Source organism: Penaeus japonicus, unplaced genomic scaffold (assembly GCF_977035675.1).
Source record: "Penaeus japonicus unplaced genomic scaffold, GWHDUDI00000001_assembly GWHDUDI00000041, whole genome shotgun sequence".
Classification (NCBI taxonomy): domain Eukaryota; kingdom Metazoa; phylum Arthropoda; class Malacostraca; order Decapoda; family Penaeidae; genus Penaeus; species Penaeus japonicus.
Window position 1 is genome coordinate 18,249,732 of NW_028234443.1, and position 12,500 is coordinate 18,262,231.

The 12,500-nt window shown below is 38.2% G+C and overlaps 1 protein-coding gene across 2 annotated transcripts in view; it reads right to left on the reverse strand.

The window, feature by feature from the left end:
- The window catches only part of LOC122266807 (uncharacterized), a 26,374-nt gene that overhangs the window by 11,817 nt on the left and 2,057 nt on the right, over positions 1-12,500 (reverse strand). Inside the window, exons 2-3 of one of the 2 annotated variants that reach the window (XM_043036677.2) lie at positions 8,647-8,685; positions 4,802-4,960 (exon numbers count right to left, since the gene is read on the reverse strand). In XM_043036677.2, coding sequence (XP_042892611.1) covers positions 4,802-4,960; positions 8,647-8,677 — 190 coding nt within the window. In that variant the 5' untranslated portion in view covers positions 8,678-8,685. Of the gene's footprint in view, positions 1-4,801; positions 4,961-8,628; positions 8,686-12,500 lie in introns of both variants that reach the window. The other variant, XM_043036676.2, reaches the window with a different exon arrangement.

Below are 12,500 nucleotides of genomic sequence, written 5' to 3' on the forward strand. Positions count from 1 at the left end.
AGAGGTCTTTAATACTTATACTATACGTTCTACTATGCATTCCAAACCACAAAATTTAAAAAGGTATTAAAAAAAAAAAGATAACTGAAAAGAACCCATGCATCCCTTGTAGCATGTATGTAGAAGTAACAGATCTCACTGTCAAATTCCTGTTCAGCAGCAAATCATTCATTATTCAGATTAGCGGTCATTTGAAACTTTTGTTCCCATACTAATATATATGGACATCACATTAGCAACCATCATTCTAGACCCAAAGTTCCTAAACTGGGTCACTTAACCCATTCACGCCGGGGCGGAATTTCGCCTACTCCCGATAACGCCGGGAAGATTTCAAGCGCGCAACCGTTCGTGCCGGGGTGTTTTCCCGCTGCGCGCGGTCGCTCTGACGCTCGCAGAGCGTTTTTCACCCACCCTATCCTTATGGTTTGCGTGATTGCGTCTAAAGTGTAATCATGTGTAGAAAAGTACATGCTAGTTCAGGAATGGTATATCAGTCGAAAAAGATGTTATAGCACTGTTTTTTTCGTGTTATTCTATTGAACTTTTTCCTTTTATTTACTCTTTGTTGTTAATACCAATGGGAAGTGGAAAGCATTCTTCTGTGAGGGTAACATAACATAGTTTTTTTTTCAATTTTTTTTTTCTTCCTAAACGAAAAGACAGGACTATGAACAACATTACATGTGCATACAAAGTGAATGCAATGTAACAGCAATGTTTTTTCAAAGTGTCATTATTTTTTAATGGGGGAAAAAAAAAATGTTTTGTAATTTTTTTTTTTTTTTTTTTTTTATTCCTCGGCCATTACAATGATTTTACGATAGCCTTAGATCAGATATCATATTCAATCAAATAGAAACGAAATCACAATGCCGTAATCAAGATTAGTTGTACCTGGTGGACGTCATTCTATTACGTTATATCCCATTTTTCTACTATTTTGAAGGATAAACTAAGTAGCTAAGACACATCAAGTATGAAAATGAATTGTACTAAGAATAATCTATCATTCTAATGCGGACGTTTCAGCACGTCGCTACTGGCCTCCCGGCGCGCGGGCCGAAAATGTAGCACGTGCCAGGACGTCACCCGGGTCCGGGGCTTTTTTCGACCACGTGTCAGCACGTCAACCGGCGCGAATGGGTTAAGATGTGAAACTAAAACTCCCTTTTACCCAAATAAAATTGTCATTACAGTAGAGTGGTTTTCAGCCTGTTCCACATATTACAGCTGCTTGGAAAAATAACGGTTTCAAAATTAAAAACACAAACCTCAACAGAAGAAAGAGGAAGAAAGGGGAGGAAAAAAAAAAAAAAATCTAAAAAAATATATGCATTTAGCACAAGGCCTATGAGAGCCTGAAAAGACATCCACTGGTCTACACACTTTCCATCATCATCAAAAGGGGAATAAATAAATAAATAAATAAATAAAAATAAATAAAAATAAATATATATATGAATAAATAATAGCATTTTTTTCTCCAGGTTGTAAATTCAGATATCACTACCAAATGAACTTAATTCATGGCAAGAAAACTATCATCACTGGTGCTAAATTGCAATGTGCAAATCACTTAGCAAAAATTACATACAAGTTTTTCAAGAAAATATTCTTTAGAAAGCAACAGGGGGAAGGGGGGCTTTGTCTATCTACATACGCACACAAACACGCAAATGCACAAACGTGGATACACACATCCGTACACACGTACAAATACAATTCACAGATGAAATATGAGGGCTCTATCTAAAACTAGCTGCTGCAAAATGACCTGAGAAGCACCTTACTTCTTACTTAAGAATTTTACTAGATTATTTCTGAATTGGGGGAAAAAAAAAAAGCTAACAGCTTTGATATCTCCATAAGAATAAAAGAATAAGTCTGAATATAATATTCCCAATTTTTACTTTTTCTTTTGGGGTGCAAGTACTGTAAGATTGACCCATTCCCTAGCTAACAAGACAGTCGTGGCAGATTGCTAGCAAACAATTGCACAAAATACCAAATACTCTCACAGCTCAAGCGGTCAATTGTGTGGCCATGTAAGGCTTACCATAGCATCTACATAAAATAATACTATTTTCCAGGGCCTAGATTCACTAACATACTTACAATGGTGAATTCACTGGTAACTACATTTATGATTGTAAACAGACTGCACTGTTATTTATGAACAAATTACCATCAATAACACCCCTAAATTACTAGTGGTCTGAGCAATGGTAAGTCTGCTGGTAACTAAGACCATTTTTTCCCCATACTGTATCTCGGCCAAAAGTAGACATTTTAGTGTGTATGTACACCTATCAGATTGAATTAAATGATATCAAGTGTATATTTTAGTATGAACATGGCAAAAAGAATTTGATATAAAAAAAAGGGAGAACAATGCTGACATAGGCTTGGGTAAAATTGCAAACAGCCATTTAAATATATGGAGTTGACACAGCTTGACAAACTCAAACATTATTTTCTATGACAGTTGAAAAATATTACCGAATCCAGAAAGAGGCCAATAAACGATTAACACCTTTCATGCTTATTGGACAACAATAAATTTTGAGATGGCTTATGTGCCAAAGAAACCTCTGGAAAAGTACAAGCTCCACAAATAATGACCAAGAATTATTTTTTTTAATACCATTACATTGTACATGATCCATCAGATCATAAATTAGACCATGCTTCCTAGGAAATGAATTCATGTAAAAATTTTGCACTAAAGAAATTTTATTTATTTCTCAAAACATCAAACCGTTGCCGATGGAGATAGATTTGCTTAACTAGGCTCCAGGATAGGTTTTATTTCTGAGCGAGGCAACTTCAGTAACATACCATGATTTTTCCCACTCCCTTTTAGTCACTCATTATAGAGCTAGAGCCATTTGTGTGTGTGTACTGTGTTTAGAGACTTGTATCTGTCATATCACAGGCTCTATCAATTCTGCAATTGACTAAAATTGTAGTTCAGGGTCTATATCAACTCTCTTTTCTATACTTAATGTGATAAAAGTATTGCTGTGTCAGGGGAGGGATAAAAGCAACTTTATCTTTTTGCGTGTGTGTGTGTGTGTGTTGTCAAACACGAAACTTATAACCATCCAAAGCATTGAGCATGGTTTGAATCCCCTTCCACCTCTCGTTCTGCCTGCACATCTTTCATCTGCGGTACTTTAGAGCAAGAGGTCGGCAACTTGCTATGTGCCATCGCTCTATAGAGATAGTGCTTGCTAGAGACTGTAGATAGGTGCCATTCAAGGCTCTATCCTGCTGGTTCTAGAAGAAAGTGGTGCCATCTAGGTTTTGGATGCGAGTTGAAACCCATTTTGCTAAATATTACAGTAGTTATAATAATTATGACTGCAATTGTTAACACTCACTCACTCATTACTCATAGGACAATAAAAAAACAGTGATCCATAATCCAAAATCCCCAAACGTCATGATGCCCATCATCAGGCCAGAGCTCCTGCGTCATGTCTGACGAATAAACACAAACCGTCTTCAAAGTGTTAATATCTTGATGCTGAGTTGGGCTTTGCTTGCATCTTGCGGTATTGGTCAAAGGAGACTGAACGTCATGCAAGGTGCTCATTGAGCAGCAGAATCACCTTACCAGAGCTATCATCATCCTTAGGATTAAGTCAATTTATTTTTACCAGGTGACTTACCATCACTTAGTGAATCCCAATTTACCATCGCTGGTAAACAAGTTGGTAACCAACTGCTGGTAAATGCCTTACAATTGTATGTTAGTGAATCGGGCCCCAGAGTAATAACCACCTAATACAATAATTATTAATTTGTATTACCAAATCATAACCAGTATGAAGCATTAATAAATGACAGTTTTCATGAAAAACTTTTGTGTTACAAGAAAATATACACTAGAGTTGCCATATATTGTGCTTTTTGTGGAAGTGCGAGAGGGCGTGTATGTAGGTGCGAGAGGGCGTGTATGTAGGTGCGAGAGGGCGTGTATGTAGGTGCGAGAGGGCGTGTATGTAGGTGCGAGAGGGCGTGTATGTAGGTGCGAGAGGGCGTGTATGTAGGTGCGAGAGGGCGTGTATGTAGGTGCGAGAGGGCGTGTATGTAGGTGCGAGAGGACGTGTATGTAGGTGCGAGAGGACGTGTATGTAGGTGCGAGAGGACGTGTATGTAGGTGCGAGAGGACGTGTATGTAGGTGCGAGAGGACGTGTATGTAGGTGCGAGAGGACGTGTATGTAGGTGCGAGAGGACGTGTATGTAGGTGCGAGAGGACGTGTATGTAGGTGCGAGAGGACGTGTATGTAGGTGCGAGAGGACGTGTATGTAGGTGCGAGAGGACGTGTATGTAGGTGCGAGAGGACGTGTATGTAGGTGCGAGAGGACGTGTATGTAGGTGCGAGAGGACGTGTATGTAGGTGCGAGAGGACGTGTATGTAGGTGCGAGAGGACGTGTATGTAGGTGCGAGAGGACGTGTATGTAGGTGCGAGAGGACGTGTATGTAGGTGCGAGAGGACGTGTATGTAGGTGCGAGAGGACGTGTATGTAGGTGCGAGAGGACGTGTATGTAGGTGCGAGAGGACGTGTATGTAGGTGCGAGAGGACGTGTATGTAGGTGCGAGAGGACGTGTATGTAGGTGCGAGAGGACGTGTATGTAGGTGCGAGAGGACGTGTATGTAGGTGCGAGAGGACGTGTATGTAGGTGCGAGAGGACGTGTATGTAGGTGCAAGAGGACGTGAGTGCGCATATGTGCAAGTGTATGACCGTGATATGGGTATGGGTAGAGTAAATAAAATAAGTACTCACCCTTTGGGATACGGCACTTCAAGCAGGCCGTGCGTGATGCATAGTTGATGAACTTGCAACTTGGGCAGTCCCAGTCTCCGGGCTTTCTGCTATTTCGACCTCCGCTAGAGTAGCGGTCACGGCCAGAGTCCTTGTCCGAGTAACGGTCCCATCCTCCGGCTGTGTGATAAAAACGAGTTCTGTTTTGAAGGGGGCAACAAATGGCACAAAAACATCCTTCACTTGGCCCCCTTCTACATTACAGAAAGGCATACTACTACTAGTGAAATCTATGGTCAGATGTTATTTATTTACTGTGATGTGCATGCATTTAGGTTGAGGGAACCATCAAAGACCTTGGTATACAATGATTAACAATATTTGATCATTTAATTGAGTTTGATAAATGTGTTAAAGAGCTAATGTGTAATTTCTTCTACTGTGTTAATGGTTAACTTTTACTAAAGATACAGAAAACTTTCTTGGTCCATTCATAACCAAACTTTATGATTACAAACAGTATATTCCATTACATATGTAAATGGCCTAGATTAATTGCTCTAGTATATACACTTTATTAACCTCTGTCAATATCAACATAAAACTGATGGGATTTCTGTTTGCATGAACTTTCATATTTGCATTTCTGGTTTCTCTCTCTGTAAGCGGATGCCTTACATACTCAGGATTTTAATTTTTGAAAAATAGTTTTAAAAAATTACCATATGCCATCAACATGTATTTGTCCAATAGCATCATCTCAAGTGGTTGTTTAGGCAATATATAGGCAGATATAAAATTTCAATTTCTATCATCTAGTTATTCTAAGAAGAGTTCAGGGAATTAGGATTAACTATTTAACCATGGCATTTAACTTGTAATGAAGAGGAATGAAGTAGTTTGTTCAATTTTTTCTTTCACTTTAACCCCCCTTAACTTCATGGTTTGCTGGTGTTCCCGCCAGGTGACATGTTTCATCCTGACTTTGGCTGGCTGTCTCACTGTGTAAATGGGCATATAACAGCTGGTCACTCCCTCAGCTTACAAATAGCCATCAGGCCTTTACATTTCGAAATACCCCAGAAGTGACCAGTCACAGCAATTCACCCCACCATTAACAGGTATGAATTTAATAAGGACTTCTTGCTGATAGTCTTACTAATTGCAACATTTACTGTAATTTAATTTTTTTCTTGCAAGTTATTGATTAATATTACTTGATTCATACAATTTAACATGTAGTCTCAAAAATGGAAATAGAAATGGAAAACGAAAATGCACTAAATCTGATGCCATAGAATGTATCCTCACTTCTTCCACTCTGCAGTTCAAAGCTTTGAAATAAATCAAACTTAATATTTCTAGCAATGACTAAGTGGCTGCACCATCCATATTTTTCTTGATATATCTATGCTCATGAAATCTGACAAGAAAGATGATTGCATCAGTTCCAATATCATCTGCCATAATATAAGTATATCATGGTCGATATGAAAGTATATTTCAGATGTCCAACAGGTTTTTCACTTTACACTATGCTTCCAACACTAAAGCAATAAAGGCATCTAATAAAGATTTTTATAACAATGAGAACTGGACTATGTAGTTTTTTCTTCTTTGCCTAATAAAAATACACTACCAAAATTGAAATTTCTTCCCTTGTACAGTAATTTCATGCTGTTTCAGTGGTGAATGTTTTCTCCCAACATGAAAATAAGAGGTATATTGACATACTTCTTACTACAATTCCTAATGTTATGACCTAAATGTCACCAGCTAAAGCTCTTTTTAATCTAATACTGTTATAAGCAGATTTTTATAGCAAATATAGTCACTAAAGTCTTTACAAAGCACTCCTGATCTTTTTCAAAAAGCTTGCACCCTTCTCTTCCATTCCACATGCTACTGTTTTGCTTCTCATTTCTATCTTCTCTATCCACTTCTCATAAGAAACTATCTATAAAATGGGGAATGAATATGAATAGGAACAAGGGTGTATCTTCAAAAATTGATTAGAAAAGAGCATTAACCAGCCTTGTACATGGCAAAGCAGAAAAAGTCAACATTCCTCCTCTAACATTTATGCATCTGTTGCAACCAAAAAAAACTGCTAACAACTGACATGGCAACTCAGCCAATATAATACCAAATACAATTTTTTAATTGTAGAAATAAAACGATTCGAAAAAGGAATCCAAACAAGATATAACAAAGGAAACAATCTACTCTGCAGGACAAATGAGAGGGTCCATTCTACATTCTATGAGCTGAAACTTCAATTATTGAAAACCTCCCTCCTTTATGTACAAGGGCAATTGGGTGTGCGTGTGTGGTGTGCATGTTTTAGCCCATGATTAGTATAAAAAAAAAATCAACTGAATAACACCTTGACATCCAGCAATAACCCAGTAGGCATAATGGAAATAAACCAGTTTCCCTATGCCTAGTCCTGTCAGTAAACTAGATCCAGGATTGGAAGTGGGCAAACTCTTGTCTTAAGCCAGAGCTTCAGCCTGCAGTAGATGCTGGTCCAGAGATATTTCTAAAGAGAACTCAACTCATAAATTCAATCTTAGCATTCAGATTTTTAATCATCATCCTCTGGATTCATTACAAATCCAAATGTCCTTTACTGGGGGATCTACTCAATGGGTTAATATCAATGTCACCCATCTAGAGATGAAAATGGAATGGAGCTGTGATGGCAAATCAAGAATGCTAACCCAAGGTTAACACATGCCACAAAGTCACCTGCTTCTCAGGTGCAAAGTGATTTAGAAAGATGAATATACTTAGATTATATAAGGAGAATCCAGAAAAAAGCAGCTACAGGTATCCTAAGTTGGAAAAAAAATCTTCATCTTGAATAAGTTAAGAGTAAATATATATTTAAGGATATTAGAAATTATATATTTATAAGAAATTACTTTCCAAACAAAGAACCACAAATGCAAAAAGTTCCAACAATGAAAGTGTGTTTAAAAGAAGCTTACAAGGCAACTGAAACTCCATTTGAGCTAACTTCAAGTATTACCTGCCTGTCCAAATGGTTAAGTGACAAAGCTGATGTCAAGCCTTCAAACCCAGAGACTGGATGAATGAACAATAATTCTGAAATTGGAAGGTGAATTCTGTCAAGCTCCCAGACTGAACAAGAATTTGAAATTTAATTGTCACTACTCTCAAGTTACATATCAAATGAAGATAACATTGTGCACTAATTATCAGATTGCCATAAATTTCCAATTGATCACATTGTTTTCATTGTTATCAAATGTTTTACAAAATAAAAATAAAGCTTGTACCAAATAGCACAAGTTCGTTCCTTTCCTATAACCAAAATGAGGTCCAATTAGTGAACCTAAAACAACACATGCTTAAAGTGAAAATACTAACCACTTCCACCAACACTACATATCTAGATCTGAATACATGCTTCAATGATAAAAAGGGTACAGAACTACATGTCGCAAACCTTTCTTTGCCAGCTTGGTTCTAATTTCTTTTTAAGATACCAGATGGAGATGGTGTTGAATTAAGGCAATGTTCCTGGGCAAATAATGTGAAAGACCATGTTATTACAAGCAGACATTTCAACCCACTAATCAAGTAATTTACCATTTGCAAGGAAAATAAAAGATCAAGCCAAACCATTTTTTTTTCTTTTTTCTTTTTACAGAAGCCAGCTAGTGTAGGCATCCCATTTCTTGTTCTTCTGTGTCCGACAGTCTTGACAGTTTACGTTGCCATATTTCCATCATCTTGGGAGCCACGCAATCCGCCAATGCCAGTATTGTGTTACGAACAGAACAATAGAGAGAAAACCCTTTCAATACAAACAGACTCACCATCCTGCTCGCTCTCACCTCCCCAATCATCTCGTCCAGAATCCTCCATTTTGTCTTCTGAAAATAAAATGTGAAAACTAAGCTCAGTCTAATAAAATAACAAAATAACATCTAAAAACCAAATAGGTGGGGGTGGGGGAGATAAATTCTGTAATTACTTTGTTATTTGTCCCTTCCTTTCATCTTTCTTTTGGACTGGAAAGGTAAATACAACATTACCCATTAACTCTTAACCCATTATGGACGGGGCACCCATCAGCCTAATTGGTTGTCAGGACAAGCAGTCTACAACACTTGCAGCACTGGCTAAAAATTAGGCGGATAAGGAGTGTTTTCTCCACCCTCTGGGTAGTGCAGACTAGCTCAAACAATATTTTTCCACAAATCTGTCATAAAATGCAGGTTCAGGCTGACTTTGGAACCCTGTAGCTCTGGAGCTAGTGCCGTTACAGCCATAATACCTCCCAACTGTGCATGCTTCAACTGTGAGCAGATCCTGCTGTCGCGTCATGTACACACTGACATTCGTCTTTTAGGCCTAATCGGTGCCGACGTGTTACGACGCCCGTATGCAATGGATTAAAGGAAACACACAGTCCAATGCCAATGTGGGTTATCAGTACACTAAACAATCCTATTTACCTCCACAAACTCAGTCCAGATTATGACTTGAAAACATTGCAATTATTTTCAGGCTTCCAATAGGAATTAGGTACCATTTGCTCGGTCTTGTCCCCTAAATACTGAGCATCAGTCTATCAGGGGTTAAACAGTTATCTTTCAATCTTGAACACATTTTGACAGTTTTTCCAACCCCAAGACCTTTCTCGACCTGAAGCATGGAGTAACCATTCATTCTAAATCCATGGTTACATTTGGGAATAAATTAATCAATTTAAGTCAATCAAGTCAACATCATTTATCCTTTGAAAGAAGGATTTAAAGACAACTTTGTGGAAAGCCATACTAAAGTCATGAATTTATAGTGCCAAAATAGCAATTATATCAATGCTGCTCAGTAAATCTTAAATCTTTATGGCATAAACTTCTGCTCCTATTCTTTCAGAAGTGAACCTATCTGAAGTTGAGGAACATAATTTGAATTTACTATGAGAAAGTTATATATAATAATTAGGAACAAGATAAAATCCTACCAAGAAGTACAGCATCATTTGAGAAAATCTTCTTTCAACTGGAAAGAAGACCGCCACAAGAGAGCCTCTCAAAATGCATTTCCTACTCTACGTTACAGTAAAGGTGCATCAGTACACTACAACAAAATAGTGTTGACTTGAAAACTTCCCTATAAACTTGAGGCTTTAATTTAATATAGCTAATCTTAGGGGGTACCCAAATGGGGAATGGGGAGATTACCTAGATTTGATCAGATAGGACTGGTCTCATTACCTTTGGAAAGAATAATGAAGAAATGCCTGTCCCACTTAACCTGTTCCCGATGGGGCTATTTTGGCTTTAAGTGGCCGAAATGCTGGGACATTCTTACACATAAGCCTAACGCATCGGGGTTCTCGGCCGCACTGGCCTCGAGCGAGCGCTGTGTGCCCACTCACCTGGAGCGCTGGCCTGGACAAAATAACTTGTCCCCGGCGTCTGGCCCAAAAACCACTAGACGTGATATCTTGTCACCCGGGTTAAAGAGTTTGGTACATTACTCTTTTTTCAGGAAAAATGGACAATTTGAGAGAGCTTTATCTATATACCAGTTATATCTTCACTTTTTGCAAAGTATGTCCAGAGCAAAAGTAATGCGCCCTACATAAGTTTTTAATTTGTTTTTTTACTAAAACTTGAAAATAAATTTATTAGATTGACCAGTTTAAAAAGCATCAACAACCAGATTCACTAACTCACTCTTAGGCCATATGCAAAATTTCCATGCTTTGAGGTAGATTAGCAAATATAAAACCTTTGAACATGATTTCAAGAAGTGATATACAATATGAAGCTGTGTCTAATAAACTATAGACAAATCTTTATTGGCACTTTCTTTCATATCAACAAATGTGTAATTTCCTGGATTCACATTTTCAAGGGCAGGTATCAGCATGTTCATTTTAACAAAAAGCCAATCCCCTTTTAATCATACTTCTAATGAAATATTGATTAAAGTGGTCATTTAACTCCTTTTCAATTTCAAGCGTTGAAAAAAGGAGATCTATTTAGAAATCCTTTCACATAGAAAATAGGCAGACCCCATGTCAAAATCTATGACCGGGAAATTATATGAAATTAGACTGATGTGGGGTATAAATAAATCAATTACTTAAAACCAGTAAAATTGCAAAGAAACATGAGATCAGAGACCTTCTCGAAGAAAGAATAAAATGGCACAAGAAGTCTTAAAATATTTACCATGTGGAGTCCCTTTTAAAAAAGTTCCCTACATTCAAACAAGACCACTGTCCACATTTCACCTAGTCACAACTGGGCGGGTATTATCACAATTCCAACTACGCAAGGCAATTTCCAAAGTTGCAAGACCATACTTAACATCTCAGATCACCAACCATACTTCATGCAGTGATAGCATTGTGATAAACCGATCTTAGTCTTAGTATATCTTTATCAGTGAAAGGCTAAGAATAACACTTGCAGCACCAATTAAACCCTCAGAATATTTAAGCTTGTATCAAGTTTGGATTTAACCCAATGATGACGGTGTGTCACGGCTAAATGCCTGATAACGGGGCGACACACCAGCGTGACGTTCCCAATGCAATATTGCATAGGCCCAGCATAGGGGGTTACCACTTCTTGCCGGGCCCGTCGGGATTGGGTTAACCGTTACCGACAAGTGACTAGATATTACATCTAGTGGTTTTTGGGCCACACGCCGGGGACGCGTTATTTTGTCCAGCCCTGCGCACAGGATGAGCAAGCGCTCACGGCCAGTGCGGCCGAGAATCTCAACGCATTAGGCTTATGCGTTCGAAAGTCCCGGAATTTTAGTCTTTAAATTGAAATGGCCCCGTCAGGAAAGGGTTAAGAGCCATACTTCCATTGCATTTGTTGCAAAAATTGATTGAACAGTCAATTTTCTAAATTTTGTCTTGTGATAAAGTTTAGGTGGTCAAGTCAAGCAATATGATAAATTCCCTAAATAAATGGAAAATAATGAAAGCCCTAATAGTAATTCTGTGTAAACTATCAAGAGGTTAAGAGACAAGTGTTACTCAATTATCTTAACTAACACTTAGTAAAGGTCCTAGCTTTCATAATATATGCATTTAAAATTACCAAAGCAAAAAAACTTATTACAAATTTCTATGCAACCGACAAATGCCAGAGTGCTGCCACTGCACCTGTTAGTGCTTCACCTTAGACCACCAACACACAAATGTTGCCATGCTGGGGCTTTGTGCATCTACTGTATACTTCCTTGGCAATTCCTAATAGTCTTTCTAAAAGTTTCCCATTACTCAAGCCAAGTCAGGGGGCACTGCTGGGAATCCTGGGCTCAAAAAAATAAGAAATAAGGAGAACCAAAGCCACAAACCATTTTCAGGAATAGTATGACCAGAAATGTTCAATTTGCCATTAGAGGTCTGTGCACAATGAACATATGGATGCAAGTATTTCCAATTCAAATGTGGGTAAATTATAATTAACATGCGACATCTAAGGAATCGGAATTTAACCCATTCCCGACGGGGGAATTCTAGCCTTGAATGTCCAAATGCCGGGGCGTTTGAATTATTAGGCCTAAATCAATTGAATGGCCGGCACAATACTGTGCCGCCCGGCAACTGGGCTTTTGAATGCGCGGTACACATGCTGTACCACCCGTCCTGTGTGGGTTAACAAACACCAATTTTCTTGAATTGTTGGAAATTGGAATAAACATTGTTCAG